Source organism: Papaver somniferum, chromosome 1 (genome assembly GCF_003573695.1).
Source record: "Papaver somniferum cultivar HN1 chromosome 1, ASM357369v1, whole genome shotgun sequence".
Lineage (NCBI taxonomy): Eukaryota > Viridiplantae > Streptophyta > Magnoliopsida > Ranunculales > Papaveraceae > Papaver > Papaver somniferum.
The window spans coordinates 240,944,057-240,969,730 of NC_039358.1; the positions used below are offsets into that span (position 1 = coordinate 240,944,057).

At 36.6% G+C, this 25,674-nt stretch overlaps 1 protein-coding gene across 2 annotated transcripts; it reads right to left on the reverse strand.

Annotated features, from left to right (window-relative positions):
* Positions 1 to 968: 968 nt before the first annotated feature.
* On the reverse strand, positions 969 to 12,317 carry LOC113321550. 2 transcript variants are annotated; one of them, XM_026569447.1, is made up of 35 exons: positions 11,932 to 12,317; positions 11,522 to 11,615; positions 11,249 to 11,340; positions 10,625 to 11,148; positions 10,324 to 10,525; positions 9,917 to 10,222; positions 9,646 to 9,796; positions 9,384 to 9,521; positions 9,141 to 9,222; positions 8,768 to 9,015; positions 8,540 to 8,653; positions 8,150 to 8,409; positions 7,738 to 7,977; positions 7,476 to 7,631; positions 7,074 to 7,211; positions 6,746 to 6,985; positions 6,293 to 6,420; positions 6,001 to 6,124; positions 5,361 to 5,525; positions 5,044 to 5,191; positions 4,826 to 4,926; positions 4,459 to 4,608; positions 4,047 to 4,094; positions 3,812 to 3,919; positions 3,627 to 3,701; positions 3,325 to 3,375; positions 3,094 to 3,240; positions 2,864 to 2,994; positions 2,692 to 2,779; positions 2,508 to 2,567; positions 2,256 to 2,439; positions 1,944 to 2,095; positions 1,799 to 1,869; positions 1,536 to 1,692; positions 969 to 1,344 (listed from the first exon to the last, which is right to left on the reverse strand). In XM_026569447.1, exons 1-35 carry the CDS (start codon positions 12,151 to 12,153, stop codon positions 1,168 to 1,170), a joined length of 5,472 nt encoding a protein of 1,823 aa, XP_026425232.1. In that variant the 5' UTR covers positions 12,154 to 12,317; the 3' UTR covers positions 969 to 1,167. The 2 variants fall into 2 exon arrangements, with proteins under 2 accessions (XP_026425232.1, XP_026425238.1); XM_026569453.1 differs by lacking the exons at positions 11,522 to 11,615; positions 11,932 to 12,317 and having other exon boundaries at positions 10,625 to 11,141; positions 11,249 to 11,334.
* Between the last annotated feature and the right edge of the window lie 13,357 nt (positions 12,318 to 25,674).

A 25,674-nucleotide genomic window follows, 5' to 3' on the forward strand; every position in this document is an offset into this window, starting at 1 on the left:
AATGGGGGATGAATGGTTAAATGATTGCTTAATCACATATATTGAGAGGGAGATTTTTAAGACCATAAAGGATGAGGTAATCATGAATGTTATGAATTCGTTTTTTGCTTTTTAGTTAGAGGTTTGTTATGTTTTCTTATGAATGTTAGCAGATTATTAGATTTTCTTTTTACCATTTAAAGTCTTTGTATCATTGCTACCGTGAACAATTGATTTTCTTAATGCAATTATTTTTCTATTATTATGAATGATGCAAGGCGTTATGGTTTGTGTACAAAAAAGAACAAAACTAGTCAAGGTACAATTTTTTACGTCCATAATGCACCACCCAATCAAAAATCCTAACTCCGTCACTGCATGTAGACATGGGAGACACAACTATTAAGGACAAGATGAAAATGCCGTCTGATTTTCAGATGGTGCAACTATATAAATTGATAGAGAAATAATAATAAGCTTCATTCAATAGTCATGGTGAAGATGAATGTCGCGAGTTTTTTACTTCTATTGGTTTTGGCTGTTTTAGTCTTTGTGAATTGTGTTGATGCAAATTATGCTAATGAGGGCGCAGGAAAACCTTCTGTGGTTGAGGGCGCAGCAAAACCTTGTAAGGCTGTGGGCGAAGCTTGTGAAGTCCTCTCCCCAGGCGACTGTTGTTCTCAGTTTTGCATGGGTTCCTCGAGTTGATTTAAATGTGCATCTCTAGACTAACCTGAAATGATCTGGGGTGTATCTGGAATTGCCGATTCTCCGGCCGTTTGTCAGAAGATCTGAGAACCGAATGATTTGGTTATATGCTTTTTCACCTGTATCTCATCTTTTCTAGCTTTTATTTCACTATAAAGTGAAATACATAATACTTTGATCCATCAAAGGGTGTGATCTTTTTTGTTTTTTGTGTTATCTGTTTTGTAACATGGTTGTTGTATATATAAGTCTAATCTTCACAAATGTTTTCTCAAAATTTGCATATCGCACGTGACGGGTGCATAATATGTGATGAATATATCACATTGGCATACATATGAATTATGAATGAATTTTGACGTCGTTAAACATTACGGGCTCCTATAGGCAAACAAAACTTCTTTTCTCTAATCTCGCTACACTATAATACCTGTGTTACAATATGGAGGTAACGCATCCGAAATAAATTTCTGATATGGATCAGGAGGACGAGGATTGAGATCGCTGTTGTCTAGTATACTCCCATAAAGCAATTGCTCCACTCACATGAACATTGAGAGACCTGACAACTCCCAGCTGTGGAATCTCAATACAACCATCTAAAACATGGATTATATCCACAGGTATACCTTCCTTTTCACGACCAAGAACCAGCACCTGTAAAAAATTATAGAGCATGATCAGTTTATGAAAAAAAACACCAGCTCGATTCGACTCTTTTTAAGCCCTAGATGTTCATACAAAGTTAAATTATGAATTCTAGTGGCTATAAATTTTTGAGATTGTAATCTGGAAGTGAAACAGTTGAAGAGATTTGGAATTATAACTTAAAAATTACAGTCTCTTACCATCTTCTTGGGGAACGTATACTGATCAAGGGCCAAACTATTGGCAGTTTGTTCTAAACCCAAGATAGAGAAACCCTCTTTCTTCTTCTTCTCTAAGTACACTTTGAGGCTGCTGACTGGGACCTCGATGATTGGTACCCACTTCTCAGCAGTCACACTAACAACAAAATAGAGTATTAATAGAGGGCACAAAGAAACAAGCCCGGGTGGCATAAAGGAAACGACTAATTTTCACAAAATTTCGCGATCTAACTATGACTGACCTGATGAGTTGGAACTGTTTATCGTTTACAACACTAACATCAGCAACTGCTAAACTAGCTGCTTTAAATACCTGCAATGTGAAGGATGTTAATAACAACATCAATAGAACAAATGATAAAGATTTGATGCCTTTTGTTTGGATACCTCACAGGTCCGGGCCAACCCTGCAAGATTAGGTATGCGATCAATTAGTGATGCAACAACGATACACTCCTGTCGACTTGCTTTTATCCTTTCCGAAGCTGCAATTCTTGATTGTAGAACTTCATTTAGAAGCTCATCTTCCTTCTCCATCTCTGGGTGAAATAAGCTTACTTAAATTAATAGTTACAAGGTCTATAAACAATTTAGTACTCTGTTATCCTACGAAAGTTCATAAGATGCCAAATTTTGGAATCAGAGTTCAAATTTTGACCTATATATGCCATTTGAATGAAATCGTGATTTAGTTAATACCTAAAAATGAGTTAAGATGAGAATCCCGTCTCTCATTTTCGGAGAGACTAATCTTCTTTTGGAAATCCAGCGACATGTCTCTAGAAACCTGAGTGTCGTTAACATTTTCCACAGTTACTAAGCTTTCATTCTTGATCATAGCCGCATCTTTTGCCATAGAACTCCGTAAGTCTTCCCTTACATCCTGTCACAGTGAACAATGAGATACGGACCACGGAGTAAAAAAGAACATGGAAGTCCTAGTGTACTCACGTTTAAAAATGTGATCACTTTCTCCAAGAGCGATGGTGGCACGCATTCGAACTCAAGTTCCTTCATCAATAAAAAGATAAGTCTCAGAAATGAACAAACAATGGACGCATAAATAAATAAATAAAAACAGCATGCCCGTTCAGAGTGCAAAGCACATGCAATCTGAATTCTTTCAGGTCCTAACCTTGCTCCTAATAGAAAATATTCCTGAAGGAGCAGAAGATGTTATGGGATGAAATGCATCAAGAAATCCTTCCATCGATTCCCTCAACCTGCAACAAAATAATCCAATTATGAGGAAACTGTGATAAATATCAGAAAAAGATAGCTATTCCATATGCAAAGAGAGGTTCTACCTAACACAGTCGGTATTTTCCGCCAAATACAATTTCAAGTTCTCAAAACACCGTCTCTCTAAGGGCGCAGATTCAGAAGTGTCAGAATCTAAAGGTGTAACCATCTTGAATACAACTTGGTAAACTAACAACTGGAAATTGGAAACAAGGAGTATTAATAGATTTTAAATAGAAAATTCATTAGCGTATCGAGTAGTAAGTTTGGCTTTAAAATCAAATACAAATCTTACCTGAGTAAAACCACGTAAACTGTGGTGGTGCGATGTTAATAACGGAATCATTGGTGGAAGTAACTGATTTAAGTGTTGGTACCGCACGTGCTCCTCAGTTGTATGAAGGATAACATTGGTTGCAATGAAAACATATGAAGAGAGTGCCTATATTTGATGAGTAAAAGTTATTGAAAGGATGAAACCCGAAAGAGCTGGAAACACAAATTTTTTATTAGACATATTCATTACCTGAGGCCTCATGTTAGTGTCTCGAAAAATAGGACCTAATTCGTCAGCAACCTGCCGGAAGAAAAGCATAAACGGACGTGAACGAGGATATTTGAAACAAACAATATCGAAGTAATAATGCAAAACAGTTTGAGTTATGCCTTCTAAGATTCCAACAAAGAAAAAAGAAAAAGATAAAATATCTTTTAATGTAAGTATGTACGAGTTCATGATGATAAGTACACTATGTATTGCAAACTAGTGATTTAAGTAAACATGGAACACATAAAATTGTTCTCCCAATTTCTTCTATGAGAGCTTACCAGTGATGGAAATTTCAAGTAAACTTGAATTGCAAAAGTCTCCAAGTACTGCCGAACAGCTGGCAAGTTGCTCCTCTAGAAGTAAAAACAATCGATAAGTTTGTTTCTAAAATTATTAGGTAAAATTATTAGCTCTAGTGGAGTGGACACTGAAGCTACTACATACGAAATTTTGGATTCCTTACATATAGGCACAGGTGCAGGTTAGATGTAACTTGCTTAACCACATCCTCACGAACAAATCGGGATAATATACATATCATTTGCCAACAACGGACTTTTCTCCTGTGGATCTGAAAATATCACAACCACTTATTAGATAACCTCCTCCTTTAGCAGCTCCACAAAAGTGAAAGAGTGGAAATGGATACATATTAAACGAAAAAAGGAAGCACCCTAGATAGAGTTAAACAAACTCACAGCACTATACTTCTTATACAGTTCTTTTGAGAGGTCTTTGTCATTAACCTGTATATCAGCTCAATGGTGTTAGTATAATCGAATCAAGACAAGGTACTATATTATTAGAGCTCTAATAACAAAAGGTTATTTATTATTTAAATAGCCAATGCAGACTATCTTAAGATATTTCACTTGATACGATCACGATCTACCGAAAACAGCAATAAGAACACTCATGTATAAAGCATATGTGAGCTTACTAAGTGCAAGATCCTAAAAATAGTCTATATTGCATTTTTACTATGTGTTAACATGGTTGTTGAGATGGGTAAAATGAATCATCTAAAACATATTTATATGTGATTTTGTAAAATAATACATACAAGGATAACTAACAGAAACACCCAATGCTACTTCCAAGAATTTATACCGCAGTGTCAAGGAGGTCTAACAGAAACAACTTTCCAGACTGGAGTGCAGCACTGCAATTTTCACTCTCTTCTATTGTACACATGTCCGCCAGCTTGTGAAAGAGAACTGCAACAGATACACGTGCATACAGCTCTGTGTTGATATATGCCTGGGAAATTAGCAATGCAATGTCAGAAACTTTTTAGCAATAGGATCTAATACAAGCTTGGAGTGAATGACGATCCAACTTTTACTCAATAATCCATCTCAAGAAAGTTATTAATGGCACATGAGTTATCAGATGGACAAGGCTGATTTTCAGCAAGACTTCCTTTCTAGCACACAATTCCAAACAATTACAATAAGATGTAAGACAATTGGCATACTTCAGTCAGTTCCGGATCTGGGCTTTTAGCCAGCAGCGAGACTTCCATTCTAGCATCATGACTTTCAGCTAATTCCGCCTCAAAATCCTCATCAAAAGCCACTGTGAAAGGAACGTAGAATAGGATTATGCGGTATAGAGTGTTAAGCATCCTTGTATATCAGGAAATTAAAAGCACATACAAGTTAAAACTTAACGAGTAAGGGTATGAGTAAATACCAGATCCATATAGAGATAGAAGCTTCAGCTCTTGGATGTAATACTTGATTATTTTTGGATTCGATAGCCACAACCCAGTTAAGTGCAAAGCTGCAAGACGAATAGTGCGGGGACTTTTTGTGCCTTCTTCAAGAATTTGTTCAACAAACTGCAAGAAAAAATATTGAACTACGATTTACAATTTCCACAATGGTTGGCCAGTGGAAACAATTCATGGAACTGCTTAGTTTTTTGTGGGTTTAAATTATAGAAGCATGAAACCAATACATGATACATTCTCAAAAGAAAAAAGAAAAAAATAAGATGCTGCAACTTACCAATTTCAACGGACCTTGAATGCCGTCAGCAGTTTCATGCATGGCCTCATCACTAAATATAGCAGGGTGCACTACAGAAGATAGAAGGGCAGCAATATGTGCAACCCTACGTTTCTTGCAGCTGACATGAAATATCCAAGATGAACGCATCAATTTTGACATCATCTGCAGGTAATACAAGGTCATGATATCAACAATTTTAGATTTTAAATTAAAGATAATTTAAACATTAGAACAGTACATACAACTCAAAACTTTAAAACAGAAGACGTCAAATTAGATGGTAAACATTAACGCTCGTTTAGCTGAAGTTCTGAAGGGCCGAACTGCGCTCTTATCGTTCTACGGAAAATAATGTACTTAATCTCAAATATTTCTATATATCTTTTCAGAATCAGCTCTTAATCTTTTCAAAATCAGTTCTTTCCACAGTCCACTATAATATGGTGGACAATAGCAACCTTCTCTACAGGCTTCTTAAATAAGCCAAAAAATAAATGAGGACTTTTCATGCATAACTTTGGTGAGTCGTGCAGCCTAACAAGTTATACAATTGTAAACACAGAAAAGTTCTAGTGCAACAAAATATAGATATTACTATTACTTTGAACTCATAGCAATATTAAGTGGTGGAGCAAACCTCAGCATCTAAGATATTGTTAGCGGAAACTTCTGAGACCATCGTTCCTGAAGTGAACAGCCCCAAAACCAATCTGACGGATCTTAATATGGGCAAAACAGAACTTTCCCCGGCATTTTCAAGGCTGCAAATATCATTTAGCCAGAAAGAAATCAGATAAGAAAATTGGAGCATTTAAAAAGTGCATTAGCACAAATATGCCTAAGCGTAAAAGCATGTTTGCCCACAAATGGTGCGACTTGAATAATGTTAACTGACAACAATCCAACATCTTGCTCATACTCTTACTTACTTCTCAACAAGATCAACGAAAATACTCTTTATAGCCGAACCGGAAAAGAATGCTGTAGTTCCTTCTGTATGAACTCCATTTTCAGGGACAGAAAATGGAATTGACAACAGTGAGACCAAACAAAGCCACTAAATCAAGAAAAATAAATTTGTTAATAAAGCTTAACAAAAAAGAAATTTTACACCAGCTGAAACTTTTTTTTGGATCGGTACACCAGTTGAAACAGTACAAAGGGCGAGGCTGCACTTGGTACCACAACAAAAGTTGCACATTGAGAACCTCCCTCAAAAGAATATCTTTTTCCATTAAGAAACATTTGTAACTGGCCAACCATTTGTGATGGAACACCAAGCACAAACAAATTTGACAATTGCAACCCGCTGCAAACATCTAAAATGGCATTCACAGAATGCCAACCAGGACTAGTTTTGGATTTTTGAACATAATAATTACCTTCCAATTCATTAAAACTGCACGTCGACTTCGCGTTAGAGCCCCAACTGAGATAACATCATTGATGTTCTGAAGAAAACTAAGAACAAAAGAATCTAACAGGGGTTTGCCTTCTACTTTTGGTAGCACTTGGTCATCGGCCAATATCAAGTCCAAAACCAGCGGAGATCTAGCAGAATTCATTGCTTTCAAGACAGGAGCCAGTGCTTCATAAGCTGCTAGGCGAACTTCTGCTCCAGCCTGCTCTATGGCACTCTAAGTAAGTCAATCATAAACACTTGTGATGAACAGTAAAGTATTTCAAACTTTTATGGTCAATTTCAATTACCTCTGTGTCAAAAGTGGGAGATAAGATAACCTTCCAAGAGAAATTCCACAAGAAAGCAAATGCTGAATCAAGCATGTTATCATCTTTTAAATGTGCACACCATGATGAGATATATGCTATAGTTCTCATCGATAGTATCTGTTCCATCACATGAGAAAAATATCAACATTTAAGAGCTACTAACAAAATAAGCTTCGGTGCAGCTTATACGAGTCTGTATCAATAGACAGAAAAATCATACAAGGGAAAATTCACTCAAATAGTATTCGAGGGTATGGATGGAACAATACATATATGAATTTGCACATGATGTAATACACCGTGAACTCAAATGTATGAGAAGAGAATCGAGATATTATGAACAACTAAACACAAGTAACACTGTATAAACAAGAAACATACAGCGTTCAATATGGCTGTTGCCATAGAAGAAGACAACCGCCGTCGACTTGGGCCACCAAGCTTTCCTGTAACAGCACAAGATAAAATCTCATCACCTGCCATAGGCTTGGCCCAGAATATGGAACATGATGATGTGGCGAACAGCACAAGCTCCTCCTGCACGTGACATTCAAGGATTCCATGACCATTCCATAACTTTCAACCAGTAAACATTCACCAAGTACAAAGGACAAAGAATTAGTTGTGTAAGATCACTTCTTACCAATATACGCGTAAAATGACTGTAAAACTTCTCAAATGGAACGGAAGCTTCTCTTTCACTTGATAGATCTGAGTTTTCTACCATGGCAACCTTCACGTGACTACCTATTGAATTAGTACATTTCCCTTGTATGATTGAGAGCTCTTGGATCAAACTTAGAAGAAAGATAAGAAACTTCGCTGAAACCCGTTTTATATGGTTGTTCTGTCTTAAGATACGAACTTCGTAGTCCTGGAGAAACTGTAAATTGAGGTTTAAAAGAAAAAATTAAAAACTTAATTTTTCCAGAAAATGCATCTGTGTACTGAAAAGAAGAGCCAATAGATAGAAAGGTGAGGAATTCTTGTTTTCAAACATGAATAGGCATGCATTAAATTGACAATAAAAAATATAGCTCCCAGAAAAAGCGAACCTTGACCAAAGGTTCCAATTGCAGTTCCTCTGTAATATTGAGGAAAAGCAGCCTTCCCCATCTTTGGGCTTCAAATCCCCATGCCTCCAAATCTTCATCATCGTAATCGACAGATGCCTCAGGCAAACTGTGATTCAGCACAAACTTTTGAGGGAAATCATAAAGACTCTCCAAAACGTGGAGTTTAGTTTTGGAGTCAGATTGCCAGTTTTTCTTCTCGCATTTAGACAACCATTTTTTCACTTTTTCTCTTAAGGAACCTAGATTTCAAAGTACAAAAACAACATATTAAACCTCCGCCTACAGCTATCTGTCTAAATAAGGAACAGAAAAATTTTATTAGCAATCAAACAAAATGGTAGTATTCCCCATTTCACCAATTCCACTTACCACCAAAATCAGTGAATTCCCTTGGCACTTTAGCAATGAAGTGCATAAGAGTTTCAACAGGCACGTCCGAGGTACACATCACAGAAGAGGCAGCTTCTAAGACTTTCTCACAAACTGATATACCACAAACCATAAAAAACGTGATTAAGATCTGATTAGTTAATTATTGAAAAGTGATATATATTGATGATAGATTGCTCAAATGTAAAATATTCACAAGTTAGAGACCTTGAAGACGATAATTTGGATTGAAGTGTTGTTTGCTGCTCTCAACGACGAGTCTCAGAATATCCAATAATAATGATTTGTCATTGCCTAAGGAACTTCCGTCAGCAGATAGTGATGAATCCATATCATGTGTTTCAGATCCACGAGCAGATGAAGCAATGCAGAAAGAAAGAGCCATCAATCCAGCTCGCCCAAATGACTCTCGCTTAACAAGGGACGCCAAACTGCTCAGAAATGCTATCCTCTCTCTGCAAAAGAACAGTTTTTAAACCTGTCATTTAATTTCAACATGTACAGCACCGAAATTTTGTATTTCTGATGCTGACCTTTTTGTTTTTGTATAAAGTGTCTACTTCTGTATTATTATATGTACCTCTCTGTGAAGTAACTACAGAAGTGGTGCAGGAAATTTGTTGCGCCTTCAATTGTTTGCGAAATGTACACTCCTTTGGAACCTAATACATTTTGAATGAAGTGGTCAGAAATGCAGAATAAATAGCTAAACTATAACAGGAAACTGATCATATTTATGTCCTAGGATGATCCGTATAGATTTGTATATTTGAGAATACTTTCATTAGATTGTAAGCATTATCAGCTTGATTGCAAAACTAACCAAAATCTCTGTGATGAACAGGATCATTCAACCCTTGCATGAAAGAACCAAGTACAAAACTTTGAGCCACTACTTTTGCACAATTTCCAAGATTCCTCCAGTCAATCCCCAAAATAGACTGCATAATTAAGCACCTAACTGTAAATATAAACACATAATGGATTTACGTTAAATTAAGGATCATCACCTGCTTAACAAAAAAAAAGAAAGAAAAGAAAGTGCTTGGTTTGAACATCATTCAGTTACGATATGGTAACTATACCCTGAGGATTTTCGTGACAGAGGCCTCGCTCCCATAGAACCGACAACCAGCGAAAAGTTCCTTGAACAGTTTCCAACTGCATTTGATGCACTTCAATAGCAGGATGTGTAGAAGAATCGATTTCCGAAGCAAATGTAAGCAACAGTGAAATCTGAAAGGAGTAATTATTACTTAAATTTTACTGGGAAATATTTGATAACAGTATATTTGGTTGTCGATAGTACATCAGGAAATGATCATAAGTTTTAAATTTAGGAAAAGATTAAGCTACCTGGTGATTCCATGCAGCTTCAACTAAGTGAGTACCGTACTCTTCAAGCATCTCGTACAGCAGTATGAATGCTTCCCATCGCTGCTGACCACTCAAACATGTATCATCTGGCTTGCATATTTGCCCAACTCCCATTGACTTGGCCTCCTTTTCTGCCCACTGCCCCCTCTTTGTGGTAGCATTTGCACTACTTTCGTCCAAAGTTGTCTCAGAAACACCAGTGCAGCATTGGCTCCCTCCACTTCGCCAAACTGCTGCTTTCAGTATATGTAATGACTGTTTTCTCACAAAGCCCTCCTTATCAACCTGAGTAGGAAAATGAAAAGTTAACTTATTAAGAAAATTCAGGAGCATTCTCAGACAGAGCAAAAGAAGGCCGACTGGAACCATTAAGTTTGAACGTTTACCAAGCCTTGCTTTATTTCATCCCAAAAAAAAATTTCAGCTCTTATATCGAATTCATCAATCCCGTTATCTACAACATCAACTTCAAATCCTTTGGCATGAGATAAGTACAAGGACAGTACACTATATGCGTCTTTCCTCCCAAGAGGTCCAAGAGAGAACATTTTTCGGCAGCATTTCCAGATTTTTGCCAAGAAATGCATCCTAGAAAACAAATTACAAGAAGTTGAAAATCCAAGTGACCAATGTGTATTGCATTATATAGATGTATACATCTAACAGAAAATAAATGCAATTCCCTACCTGGAATCCACAGGTTTATGCCCATGCTCAGAGATTTTAACGGAACAAGTCGAAGGAAATGCCATAAAAATGACCGGCAGGAGAAATCGAATAGCGCAGGATCGGTGTTCGGGCGTTTGAGAAAGCATTCGCACTGTCATATCACAGAGATCTGAATGTAACTTCATCGCAAAATCTACTGCATAACAACCATTCTCCCCCACTGGTTCCACTGTACTCTCCGTCTTTAATTGATTAGATCTCAGGGAAGCAGTGAGCAATGAAGTCAAAATATGACATGTGATAGCCTTGGACAAAGATACAGGCTGAGCTGGCAGAGGCTCAGTAAGTACGTCGGAAAGACTTAGCTTGCCATTTGACCCTTTAAAAGATGAGTGACTGTTTCTTTCATTCACTACTGATTCGTCATTTTCAAGCATGGTTGCAGAGAGACGGATTGACATAAAACAGGAAGGTACCAATGTCATTTCTATGACTGTCCATGAATTACTCTCAATCACAACGCTGCATAGCAGTCCTGTAATCTAAAATAAGGAGCATGTGAGTGATCAAAAACATGCAGATGCCACGTAATACATATAACCCATAAACAAAATACATTAGCTTAAAATAAACTATCTTTACCGCGTTGAGTAGTTCATGGTCATTTTCATTTATGATTTTAAGCACCGGAAGAAAGCCTCTCCAGATAAATGTTTGCAACACATTGGCATTGCCTGAAAGAATACGTCATTATAAGTCAACCAAAACCACGCTTGAATATTCTGAAACGAACACTTTTCTAGCGTATTTCTTTTACTCGGAAAAGAAGTTCCTATCTGCATACATCTAGAAATAAGACAAATAGATAACCAACAAAATTATTACTCTTCCTCTGAAACCATGTAAACAACTCACCAGACTTCTTGACAAGGTGGCAAAGTGCAGCTACGAAGGATGTGATATAACTATACTGACTCGAATCCACTCCCTCTTCTTCCTCCGCAATGCCCTGCAAGATAAAACAAAAAGTGCATGATGTGAAAGCTAATACATATCTCGATAAGTGCCTCCCTACTTCGGTTTCACCTACATCGAGGCCAAATCTAGTGTATTTGCTAGCATTTCCTTACAAAATTTGGGTATGAACCAACCAAATACCAATCCTGACCTACAATGTGATACATAAATCACAAATTTGCAACTAATTTCAAACTTAAAACACAAATTTCCAACATCCTAAGCATGAATCAAATGTTAATTTTATGCACTTCCGATATCAATTTCAATCAATGAAGACAAACAGATCTGAAATTTAATGAGTTTACCTTAGTGAAAAGAGAGAACGAGTTGAGAAGTGAATTGAAGAGAGACAAAGTAGAAATCGAAGTTGATGATGAAGTTAAAATACAATCAATAATTGCTGGAATTGCTTCTGAAGGAACTAAACCGAAACTAGATGTTAAGGAACAAGTGACGGCTGTGATGTTGTTGTTGTTCATATCCTCCGCCACCTCTACTGGTTGTTGTTGGGGGTGTTGTGCTGACATTGCTTATAATGGTGGCAGCGGTGGTGCTCAGGTTTGTTGAATCCAGAATTAGTATTTTGCTTTGTTAAATTTCAAAATTAGGGTTTGAAATTGATGTTTTTTTTTCAGATTGGGAATGGCGCGAAGGTGCAGAGCATAAACCCTAGAAAAGAAAGAGGAATGGAGGCTGGGGTTTTAATTTTAGAGAGATTTTCATTAAGACTCCCGTTTTCTTTTCTTATGTTGAGCATCTCGTGTTTTTTCTTTTAGGGCCAGGCCCGGCGAGGGTATCAGGGCTCTAAAAATGCCGACCGACCTGCGGCCGATTAAGATCATGGACCTCCTGATCCATCCCTAGCGGCCAGCAAAGTTGAAATATTTGTCATTTTTAGTAGGTTGGAACCTTAGTCCCACATTACCGGGATGTTTGGGCTTAATTGGGTAGTTTATAACTCAATGAGATACCTCATTTTGTAGATCGGTTTTAGAGTTTAGTTTTACTCAAGGGCTTATGATGAGTTAGTATAGGTAGGTACCTAAACATAATCCCTTAATCATTTTCGTAATAGTTAACACCGCGGAGACCTGAGCTGACGGTAGCGCGTTTGGATATCAGAAGCAGAAGTCAGAACCAAAAGTCAGAAACACGCTTATTTTCCTTCACAAGAAGTAAACTCTTTGACTTTAAAAATTCTTTTGAAATTCTTCGCTCAAACTAAATTCTTGCTTTTTAAGTTTCTAAAATCAAAAAATTACACCCCAAAGACCTGAGATGATGGTAGCGCGTTTGGATACCAGAAGCAGAAGTCAGAACCAAAAGTCAGAAACAAATCCATTTTGCTTCACAGGAACTAAACTCTTTGACTTGTGATTTTAAATTCCTATTTAATCATGAATTTAATTTTTCTTCACCCAAATTAAATTCTTGCTTTTAAAATTTTAGAAATCAAAAAATTACTTGTGAACACCCTACCAAACGCACTATTAAGTTTTTTTTTAAGGTTATGGGACGGATGAATTCTTTTTCACTATGTTGAGAAAACAAGTATTATGGCTCGGAATTCAATTTTGTTTTAGAATCCCTTAGTCTTGAATTTAAAACAAAGGTAAGTCTGATTTTATACCATTCACTTCATTAATTTTGATGGATTAAATAGCATAACTAACTTAATTTGGTTGAAGTTAAGCCTGAGTTTGAGTCAATTCTGAAGTTTGTAGATTCCTTCTTAAATCTTGTATCTCTCCTCTGTGTATGTATAAAATCCCTATTTAATCATGAATTAAGTTTTTGAATATTTATTAATCTTGATTTTACCCTTTTGATATGTATTTATTTCCGATATGATGAGTTGTTTTGCGGGTTCTGTTACATTCGTCACTTATTTTCTTGTGTTGGGCATTTGTTAATGGGTTTAGTATTGATTGTTGATTGCATCTTAATGATGGATACACGGTAATGGAACATTGGGTTTGAATGGTGATGTTTTGAAGATGAAGATACGGAGAGAATTTGGCCTTGTTAGCATTGATTTATTTTGAAGTTGTTGTTTGAGTCTTGGTATCATAAGTATATGAAGATTTACTTATGTGAATTTTAACATTTTTAATAAGAATTTTTATGATTTAACCATGTTTTCAACAAGTTCTTTTAGGACAATTTGATGTCTCAAATGCATTTCTACATGGCTATTTGGATGAAGATGTCTATATGGAAAAGCCACATGGTTTTGCTTCTTCTGAACATCCTTATTATGTGTTCCACTTGAATATATCTTTATGTGGATTGAAACAGGCTCCCAGAGCATAGTTTGACAGATTTAACACTTTTGTTGTCATTTATGGTTTTACAAAGTCAGAAGTGGACAACTCAATGTCATTACAAAAAATCTATCTTGAAGATGATATTTTTGGATTATGTAGATGATATTATCTTAGTTGCCTCAACTGACGTTTTACTTCAATCCTTAATAGTTGCACTGAGTTCTGAGTTTGCCATGAAGGAATTACGACAATTGAACTATTTTCTCGGCATTGAAGCAGTCTTAAACTTCTCTCTCAAAATAAGTACTCTCTGGAGTTACTTAAGAAAGATGATATGAATGACTATAACCATGCAGAACTCAAGTTGCTTAAGGACCAAGAGTATCTATTCTTGATGGGACTGCTTTACCATATGCTAGTTGCTACATAAGTTCGGTAGGTAGTCTTCAATATCTCACTCTGACAAGTCCAAACATCAGTTGTGTTATAAACTATGTCTCACAGTTCATGCAATCACCAATTGATGTTCATCTGCAGTTAGTTAAACGCTTTCTGGGATACTTAAAAGGTTTTTTGGGTTCAGGTATTGTTATTGGCCCAAGTCCTTGCAGTACAATTAAGGCATTATCTGACAGACATTGGGCTGGTTGTCCAAATTCTCGCAAGTAAACTACATTTTATTGTGTATTTTTGGGTGATAATTTGGTTAACTCGTCCTCTAAGAAGCAGCCGACAATTTTTCGATCTTTCATTGAAGCAAAGTACAAGGCTTTGGAAGTTGCTTCTTCTGAATTTTGTGGGTTACATATCTGTTAACAAAATTTAAGGTACTCTTTTACTCACTCCTTTCACTATCTTTCGTGATAATTTAGCGGTTATTACCAAACATGTGGAGATTGACTATAGTGCTTAGTAAGTCTCTGTTTTCCAAGCTACAAATAAAACTGATGCACTATCATAATGCTTAGATTGAGGGGATTGTAAGAGCTAACTAGCTCACTCTTTATTACTTTTTTGTGTCAAATGTCCTTATGATATTACTCCCTCTGACAGCTCTTTTCCTTTACAGATTGTAATTGTCGAGTCCTTTTATGAGACTATAAGTATCAGTCCTTCTCTTTTTTTCCTCTTTATCTGATTGAATAACAACCTATTACGAATCAATTTTCTTTTAATACAACTTATTGTTTTTCATTACAGCTCATTTTCAGATCTTTCAGGGAGAGAACTCTTTTAATTAGAAATAACTAGTCTCAAGTTGTACTAAACCAACAAAATAACAGAAGATCGGTTAGTTTAGTTACAACCTTAACCGCGGAGATGAAAGAAAAAAATGGTTCAAAAATAATGGTTTTCTTCCTATCTACTTAAGTCCTTGGTTACAGGTCTAGAGAGGGTTTATAGGATAACTAGATGAACTAAGTGATTTCTTCTGGTTTTTTTCTAGCAGTTTTGATGGTGAAGACGAAGAAGATGGAGAAGAGAGGCGAAACAAAGATATATAGCTAGGTTATTAAAACGATAATGACCCTTCATATCCAGTAGTTCATGCAGCTAAGGTGAATCTTGGCTATAGAAATGCAAATTATAACTGCACAAAACTAGGTTCAGCAGACGCGGAATGGGTAGTTAAATGAGGGATAAAATTATAAATTTTGCGCGACTGTCTCGATTTATCCAAGGTCAATTGACTGTAATCGAAGAGTGACAAATATGAATAGTAGCTTCTCCACTTTTCACTGGTGCGATGCTCCTAGATACAGTGGTATTCTCAATTTTTATTGTGGACAGATGGTGCTAATCCGATTTCAGAATGAAAATGGATAAAGTAATGCTCTACATTTTACATGTAAATATATATTTCAATATTTTGAATTATATAAACAAAAATAACATAGTTGAAAAAAAAATTATCGCATAAAGTTTGTATAAGATAAACAGAGCTAGAAAAAATGAAATTTATTGACTAATTTCAGATAACTCTCAGAAAGAGTAGTACAAAGGTATTAATTCAAAACACCTGAAACAGACAGGCTGTAACAGCTATAAAGACAGTTACAGGACTCAATCTATTTACACACTAGACAAAGATAAGGGCACCTTCACTCTATAACTAGAACTGAAAAATACATTACATACAGTTACTCTTATACTCCCCCTCAAGCTTAGAATGGGTTAAATACATAAGCTTGGAAACCAGAGTAACAAATAAATCTGAAGCAACACCCTTCGTGAATATATCAGCGAGTTGAAGAAGAGAAGGAACAAACTTGATAATCAAGAACTTAAACTGAACTAAGTCTCTAATGAAATGGTAATCTATTTCTATGTGCTTTGTTCTTGCATGAAAAATAGGATTGCAGGCAAGACTACTGGCACTAAGATTATCACAAAGAAGAGTAAAAGGTCTAGTAGAAGAAATACCTAATTCCTTGAGCAAATAAGATAACCACAACATCTCAGAAGAAGTATTAGCAAGTATTTGTATTTAGATTCAGCCGAAGACCTTGAAACTGTGGGTTGCTTCTTTGAAATCCAAGAAATAAGTGAAGAGCCCAAGAAAACAACATAATCAGAGGTACTTCTTCTTGAATCAGCACAACTAGCCCAATCAGAATCTGAATATGCTGTAACTGTAGAAATATCTGAAGAACCAAGAACAATTCCAGATCCTAAACTGCCTTTAAGAAACCTTAAAATCCTCTTAAGTAACTGCAAATGAGTAGTAGTAGGTAGATGCATAAATTGTGACACATAAGAGACTGCAAATGCAATGTCAGGTCTTGTCATTGTATGATACAGCAATCCCCCAACAAGGTTTCTATAATATAAAGGATCTTGTAGTGGATCACCATCAAAAAGAGAGCACCTTGGACCTTTGGCAACATGAGTACTACAAGGCTTATAATCTACCATATCAGCCTTAACAAAAAGCTCAAGATAATACTTCTTTTGAGTAAGCAACACAGACTTAGTATCATAATTTCTATGAACCTCAATGTCCAATAAATAATGAAGAGGTCCTAAATCCTTCATTTTAAATGATGTACTTAATGCAGAAATAATTGAATTTAACAAAGTACCTGAGCTGCCAGCTAAAATGATATCATCCACATTCTAGAGGAGATACATAACACCCTTGTCAGAGTTGTAGAGGAACAAAGAATGATCACACTTAGACTCCTGAAATCCATATTGAAGAAGAAATCCACCGAATCTTTGAAACCAAGCCCTTGGTGCTTGTTTCAAGCCATATAAGGATTTTTTCAAATGACAAACATAATCTTCTTTGCCTTCAACTACAATCCTGCTGGCTGCTTCATAAACACACATACATTCAACTGTCCATGCAAAAATGCATTAGACACATCTAATGTTGAATTTTCCATCCTTTTGAAGCTTCAATAGTAAGAATAGTTCTAATAGTAGGTGCTTTCACTACTGGACTGAAAGTATCAGTATAGTCAACTCCATCTAACTAATTGTATCCCTTAGCAACCAACCTACTCTTAAACCTCTCAATTTTGCCATCAGGTTTTAACTTGAGTTTGTAAACCCACTTATAACCCAGAACATTCATACCCTTTTGAAACTTTACCAAATCATAAGTATCTGCATCCTTTAAGGCCTGACATTCTTCTTGCATTGAAACTACCCAGTTAGGATTTTTCATTGTCTCCTTGAAAGTTTTAGGCTCTATTGGTTGAAGTAGAGAACTAAAAGCTGTAGAAACAGGATGTTTTACAACATTGTTAGTCATGAAATCAGGTAAAAGCTTGGGTTTATGGATACCAGATTGAGATTTGGTAACATAAGTAGAGGAAGGGACTATATTTGGTGCTGGAGAACTGATTTGTTGTCCTGAAGTAGAAGACATCAACTGAGTTGATCAATGAATGAGTGTTGAAGTAGTATTACTGAGAGAAGAAGCATCAAGTAAGGACAATGAAGGAGATGACTCAGTGGAACAAGGAACAACAATACTGGAGTAAGGAAAACAATTTTCATCAAAAACAAAATGTCTTGATGTATAAATTTTCCCCGTGGACTTTTCATAACATCTATAGCCTCTGTGAAGAGGACTATAGCCAATAAAAACACATAAAAAACACTTAGGTGACAATTTGTCCTTCCTATAAGCTCCTAAAGATGGATAGCATGATGAACCAAAGACTTTAAGAAAAGAAAAATCAGGAGGTTTATGGAAGAACACTTCAAAAGGAGAGTGAAAGTTCAGCAGTTTAGTAGGTAATCTATTTATCAGGAAAGTGGCAGTATGGAAAGCATCATACCAAATTTTTTTTGGTAAATGAGCCTGAAAAAGGAGAGTAAGACCTACTTCAGTGATATGTCTTTATTTCCTCTCAGCTAAACCATTTTGCTGAGAGGTATAAAGACAGTTACATGGCTCAATCTATTTACACACTAGACAAAGATAAGGGCACCTTCACTCTATAACTAGAACTGAAAAATACATTACATACCGTTACTCTTATAGTTTGAATGGGGATAGTGATAGATTAACCGGTTTTTGCCAACAAAACTAGTCATAAAAACCCAAGGTGACCAAACTTGTGGTACAAAAACCCCCAAATGTTGGGATCCATTAAAACTCCGTCGTAAACAAAATTGATACAAAACCCCCAAATTTTTAAAAATTAACACAAAAACCCCAAATTTAAATGTTGGTTTCATCAAATTGATGAAACCAAAATAAAATTTGATGAAACCAACATTTAAATTTGGGGTTTTTGTGTTAATTTTGTTTTGATGGGATTTTTGTGTTACTTTTGTTTTGATGGGGTTTTTGTGGAAAGATGGTGACACCTCTGGGGTTATAACTCGCAGACCGTTTTGCCAATGGTTCGTTTTCTGCCTTAGAAAAAGTTCGAAAACCGATATCCATTAGATTCCTAGTGAACAGAGAGTCCTGCAGAAATCACCTTTTTAGGCCACGGTTTCTGGGTTTTTGAGTCTGGGAAGCTCTTGGGAAGAGCTTTAAGAGTTAAGAGCTAAAAAGTCGTATGCGTGCTAGTGGACTCGTCGATCGACTCGGATTCTTATATGCATGGTAATAGGAAAAGAGGGCTTGAGTGGGCTTCACGTTTTGTGATTGAAGACGGAATATTAATTTCGAGGTATAAATACATTGAAAGTTTGGGTTTAAAACTAGACATCTGATTTGTTCATGATCAGTGTACCTATTGTTTTAAAACTAGACACTTTTAGTAAATAGTTTTCGGTAGAAATCATTTTTGGGCGTTGACCACTCAATGATGATGATTCTTGGCAAAAAAATTCCCAACACTGGGATCTTGACCATTACGCTGACATCTTCACTGCACGAGTTTGAATTCTCTTGTAGACTAGATGACCAAGCAACGGTAGCCGGTAGGGGCTGGCGGAACATTCGACCGGATTTGGTGTTCATCCAATAGGATTATAAGGAATTTTCCGCAAACTATAGTGAATTTGTTGTGAAATTGGAAGATTTATGAGAAATTATGAAGAAATACAGTTTACATTTGGAAAAATCATTAGAAAGTGGAGCCAATTAAAAAGAAATTCGTGACATTTTGTATTTTCTTCTAATCTATTGATCATCAAAAGAAAATGTAGTGCTACTTGAATAATTAGAGTTTACTTTTTCGTTTTAAAAGTAACATTTGGGGAAAAATATGCAAGGACTCAAAATCGGATCATCAAGAAGCAGAATTGGGAATTAGTTACCCAAAAAAATAAAAAGATAGTCAACAGCTATAGAGCAAACAGGCTTGCACCACTAAGCACCTAGTTAGCAATTCGGTGAGCAGCAAAAATTCGTATCAGGCAAGGACTACATGCCACGTCTTTTTTTTTTTTTTTTGAAAAGGGAAGGATATATTGAAGAGAAAAAATATTTATAAATGTAAAATTGAGCAATCAGCTCATCCTCAAAACTCAAACAAGAGAACAGATTACAAACCAACTATAGTTTCCCACTGAAATAATACTTGATTGACTGATAAGTTCGCAAAAGTGTCAGTGCCCAAACTCCACAAGAAAATGGTTTCCTTTTTACTTCCTCAATGGTTTTCATACTTCCTCCATGGACGGTAGAAATTCTTTCCTTCCAAATCTCCCAAAAAAGAACATATGGAATGATCTGCCAAATGAAAGCTTGTTTTTTCCCCATCCTTGGTAACGTCCATCTTAGTAAAAGATGATTGAAAGTACCAGGAATTGAAAAACTAACCTGAAAAGAATGAATGAAGTAATTCCAAAAAGATGCAGCCCAACTGCAATGCAAGAAAAGTTGATCCATGTCTTCACCAGCCGAGTTACAAAGAACACAACTAGTTGATTCAATCTCCACTCCTCGATTATGCAGCATTGTCCTGGTTGGAATAGACTTGTGCATCGCTGCCCAACATAAAAACTTGACTTTAGGAGGAACATGTTTACACTTGTTTAGCATTGAGAAATCAACAGTCTGATCCGAAACTGTTATCAATCGCCTGTAACAATCCTTAATAGTAAAATTACCCGTGACAATATCTTCCACCCCATTAGTCAAGACTACAGCCTTTGTGTCGTTCCTTATTTCTATAAAATCAATCCTCTCTGCAGGGTTTAGCTCTCTACTGAAAAACAGTTAACCCCCAGAATATCCGCCACAGAAGCGTCCTTTTGAGTACTCAGCTTAAACAGACGAGGATATTCATCGTTTAGGGAAATCTTACCTGTCCACCAATCCCACCAAAAACGCACTCTCCTCCAATCTCCTATTTGGATAGAAGAAACGTCATAGAAATCTCGAGATTTTTCTATCTCCAACCACATACTTCTCCCTGTGACATCGTTAGTACACAAAGGAACTAAGCACTCTTCATCAGCACCTGTTTTTTCACAAGCTATCCTTCTCCACAATGCTTGCTTCTCCCTAGCATAACGCCAATGCCATTTAGCCAACAAAACTTTATTAACCAGTATCAAATTCCGAATACCCAATCCACCATTCTCTTTTAAGTTACATATCTTTAACCAAGAGACCCAGCTCATCTTTCTTTGATCACCGTCTTCGCCCCATAAGAAACCTCTCATAATTGTGATCAATTCCTTCTCAAAAGCCACCGGAAGAATCAACAGAGACATAAAATAAGTGGTTATGCTCTCCAAAGCACTCCAAATCAGGGTTATTCTACCCGCTTTGTTAAGAAAAACTCTCTTCCAAGGTGCAAGTTTCTTCTTCATCTTCTGAATTACAGCATCCCAAACTGCCTTGTTTCTCCTCAAAGCTCCGATTGGCATCCCTAGATAGGTAATAGGAAGTTCATCAACCTTGCAACCTAACTCTAACGCCAAGTGGCCCATCACATCATCTGCACCTATGCTAGTGATTGAATTTTTGTCTAAATTCAATTTAGGGAAAATTGGGAAAATGCCCCAATATGGGGTGCAATGTTGGAAATCTGCCCCAATATTTAAAAGTTCGGAAAAATGCCCCATTCCGTCAAAAACTCAGTTAAGTCACATGTGTGAGGCCACACACGCGAATAAAAAGACAAATACGTCCTTCAAAATTCACTGTTAAGGGTTCAAAATCCAGGATTGAGGGTTTAGGGTTCATGTTTAAGGTTCTGGTGGTGGAAGCGGCGGTATTAATGGTAGTTCTGGTGGTGATGGTGGCTTTACGCAAGTGACTTAACTGTGTTGGATGTCAAAGTTAACGAAATTGGGCATTTTTCCAACTATTTTTAACGTTGGGGCAGATTTCCAACATTGCATCTCATATTGAGGCATTTTTCCAATTTTTCCTTCAATTTAAGTCCAGGAAGAACCTCAAAAATCATTAGGAGAACGAGCAAATTTCTAACCTCTTTTTTGGAAGCATTAAGCATTAAAATTGTGTCGTCTGCAAATTGTAGATGAGTTACCATAGTTCCGTCTTCCTTCACTTGGAACCCAGTTATTAAAACCTTCTGCTTAGCATCATTAACTAACAAAGATAACACTTCGACCACCAACAAAAACAAGAATGGTGATAAACGATCACCCTGTCGAACCCCCTTAGATGGCTTAATTCTATCAGTAGCTGCTCCATTAACCAACACCGAGAATTGAGCTTCAGTTACGCACCACCTAATCCATCTTTCACCAAAGCTATTTTTCTGCAAAATAGTAAATAAAGAAGGCCAATTGACATTATCAAACGCCTTTTCCATGTCAATTTTACACAAAATACCCGACTTTTTCAGTTTGATTCTACTATCAATGCATTCATTCGCCACCAGAGTACCATCTAGAATCTGTTTCTGCCTCACAAAAGCACCCTAAGAACTAGAAATAAGTTGCGACATAACAACTTTCATCCTTTCAGCCAACACCTTAGAAATTACTCTATAAAAACTACTGATTAGGCTAATAGGCCTGTAATCTTTTGTAGTTAAAACATCTTCTTTCTTAGGAATTAATCTGATGAAAGATGTATTCAATCTCCAATCCTCCCTACCTTCAGAATGAAAAGTTTTTATCGCCAGCATTAGATCACCCTTCAAAATATCCCAGCATCACTTGTAAAACTCCATATTAAAACCATCCGGACCAGGTGCTTTATTTGCACCACAACATTTGATAGCTTTAAGCACCTCATCCTCCTCGAAGTCACGTTCCATCCATACTTTCTCTGCATCATCAATAGTTTTAAAATCAAAATTATCAAAACTAAGAGACACTGAAGAAGAAGCAGTGAAAAGATTAAAATAATACTGCTTGATTTCATTTTTTATAGTGTCCTGATTGAAAACATCAACTCCTCCAATCACCAATTTCGAAATACAATTTCTCCTCGTTTTAGCTGATGTAATATTATGAAAGTAGCCTGTATTCTTGTCACCCTCCATAAAACCCATCGCTTTCGCTGCTTGATACGCCTGCCTAGCTCTTGTAATCTTCAGCTCATTTAAAAGTCTCAAGTCTTTTGTTCTCTCATCTATCTCAATATCCGTTAAAGGATTAGATTCTTCCAAAAGATTCAATCTATTAACATTATTGTTCATCTCCTCCTCCCTCCTTCTCGTACCACCAAACGTAGCTTTACTCCAACTCTTCAAGAAAAATTTTAAGTTTTGCAACTTTCTAAAGAAAACATAACTGGGAGTTCTTGTATATACCATTGAGTTCTACCATAATTCCACATTTTTGTAAAAGTCCGGATGATTTAACCAATGATTCTCAACTTTGAAAGAAGATTGAACCCTGAAATTTGGACTTAAATCCAACAGAATTGAATTATGATCTGATATAGTACGAACCAAAACAATTTGTAAAGCCGCACTGTATTTAGCATCAAAAAGAGAGCATATCAAAAATCTATCCAGACGACAAAGAAAAGGATCAGCCTTCTTATTAGACCACGTAAAAGCACCACCATTAAGGGGTAGATCAACCAATTCCTGCACATTGATAAAATCATTAATGAAACCCATATTCCTTTTTTTTTTGATTGGAAAAGAGGAATTTTATTAGATTAAAAAGAATGTACAGAAAAGCTACAAGCTGTAGCAGTGACAGAGAACAAGAATATAATCAATGGAAAATTGTATCCCAATTAAGCACCGTGTAAGAGAAATTGGAGTGAATTCTCTTCCCAGCAGCAGCTGCCCAAGAAAGAACTAAGACTTTTGCAATATCGCACAACTCTGTGTCTGTTTTGAATGCATAGTCGTCAACAAAAGTGCGACTATTTCTCTCATTCCAGAGAGTCCAAATGATGGCAGCAGGGATTAGGTTCCAAATATCTTTTCCTGCGTTACTGGAGATGTGATTGGTTGACCAAGAGACCGAAAGCGCATACATAGTTGCAGGAAAGACCCAGGACCAGTCTGTGTTCGGAGTTAGAGAAGTCCATACACAATGTGCGACTTTACAGTGCATAAAGATGTGATCTTGTGTCTCAGTACTATCACCACAAACAATGCAAGAGTTATACACGTCCATACCTTTACGGTTCAACATATCTAGAGAGTTAAGTCTTCCATGAACTGCGCACCACATGAGAAAACGATTTTTGGAGGAATGCAAGCTTGCCATATAAACTTCCATGGAAAATTAGTCACTCCAGCATCAGCCACTAGGTTTCCATAAAGAGATTTCACAGTGTACACACCAGAGGGTTCAATAGCCCATCTTCTTGTATCTGGCAAGTTGTCTAATATTGGTGGTGCAGAACCGATAACAAGAAACATTGCAGCAAGTTGATTAACTTCATCATTCAGCAGAACTCTTTTGTAATCAAACTTCCATGCTCCATCTTCTGAAATATGTGCAGCAATACTGTCATTTTTCAAAAAATCAAGTTTGTACAGTAAGGGAAACTGCACATCCAAACTAGAGCGACTAACCCACTTGTCATGCCAAAAAATTTGTAATCCAGAGTGAACACAGAAATTGCAGTTAGAAGTGATCCAATTATTCATTTCAGCAATTGTCCTCCAACAAGAAACGCCATGAGCTGAAATTACCTTACCAGGGACCCAAATAGAGAATGAAGCACCATACTTTTCAACAATGATTTTGTACCACAAATGGTTTTTTTCTACACCAAATCTCCAACACCATTTTGCAAGAAGAGCCTGATTCATTAGTTTTAGATTTAAGACAAAACCACCTTTCTCTTTAGAAGAGCAAACTAAATTCCAGTTTATAAGGTGAGAAGTTGTTGAACCCGACTTATGCTCCCACAAAAAATTCCTCATCTTCCTTTCTAAAATTTTGATAACAGAAATCGGGGCCTTGAAAAGAGAGAAATAATACGTGGGAAGGGAGCTTAAAATACACTTGAGTAGAGCCAGCTTACCACCTTTAGATAAATTACCTTGTCTCCACATTGAGAGTTTGGCCTCAAATTTTTCAATAATGGGAACCCAAATAGTTTTTGAGTTAGCTTTTGCTCCCAAAGGCATGCCTAAGTACATGAAAGGAATTGAATCAGTTGCACAACCCAATTCAATTGCCCATTCCTCAATAAGAGGTACATCTCCTACTGCAATAAGTCTTGTTTTTGAAGTGTTGACCTTTAAGCCTGCAATATATTCAAAACAATGAAGAAGGGAGAAGAGATTGACCAACTCTTCTTTCTTGTCATCTACAAAGAAGATAGTATCGTCAGCATAATGTAAATGGCTCACCACTAAGCCATTTTGAGTTACATTGAAGCCACTAAAGAGATTCAAACCTGTGCTCTGTCCAAATACCTTGAGAAGCCTTCCATTGCAATATTAAAAAGCAAAGGTGAAAGTGGACAGCCTTGCCTAACACCTCTAGTACTGCCAAAATAGCCAAAGGAGGACCCATTTATTAACACCGAGAAGGATGCAGTTGAATAACAGAATTTCAACCAACTACGCCATTTCCTACTAAACCCCATCTGCTGTAAGATATCCTCCAAATACTTCCAATTTACTCTGTCAAAGGCCTTCTCTAGGTCAATTTTCAAATCACACACACCAGCAAGCCCAGATTTAAATCTTGAATCGACCAACTCATTAGCAATGAGAGTGCCATCTATTATCTGTCTACCTTCAATGTAGGCACATTGAACAGGAGAGATGAGCTTTGGCATAACTAGTTTCATTCTAGAGGCAAGTACCTTTGCAATTATCTTGTACATGCTGGTAAGAAGACTAATTGGTCTACAATCCTTCACTGTTTCAATATAATCCTTTTTGGGTATTAATGTAATAAAAGTGGCATTATGCTTTGGATCGATCTTACCAGACTCACAGAATTCCATAATAGTCT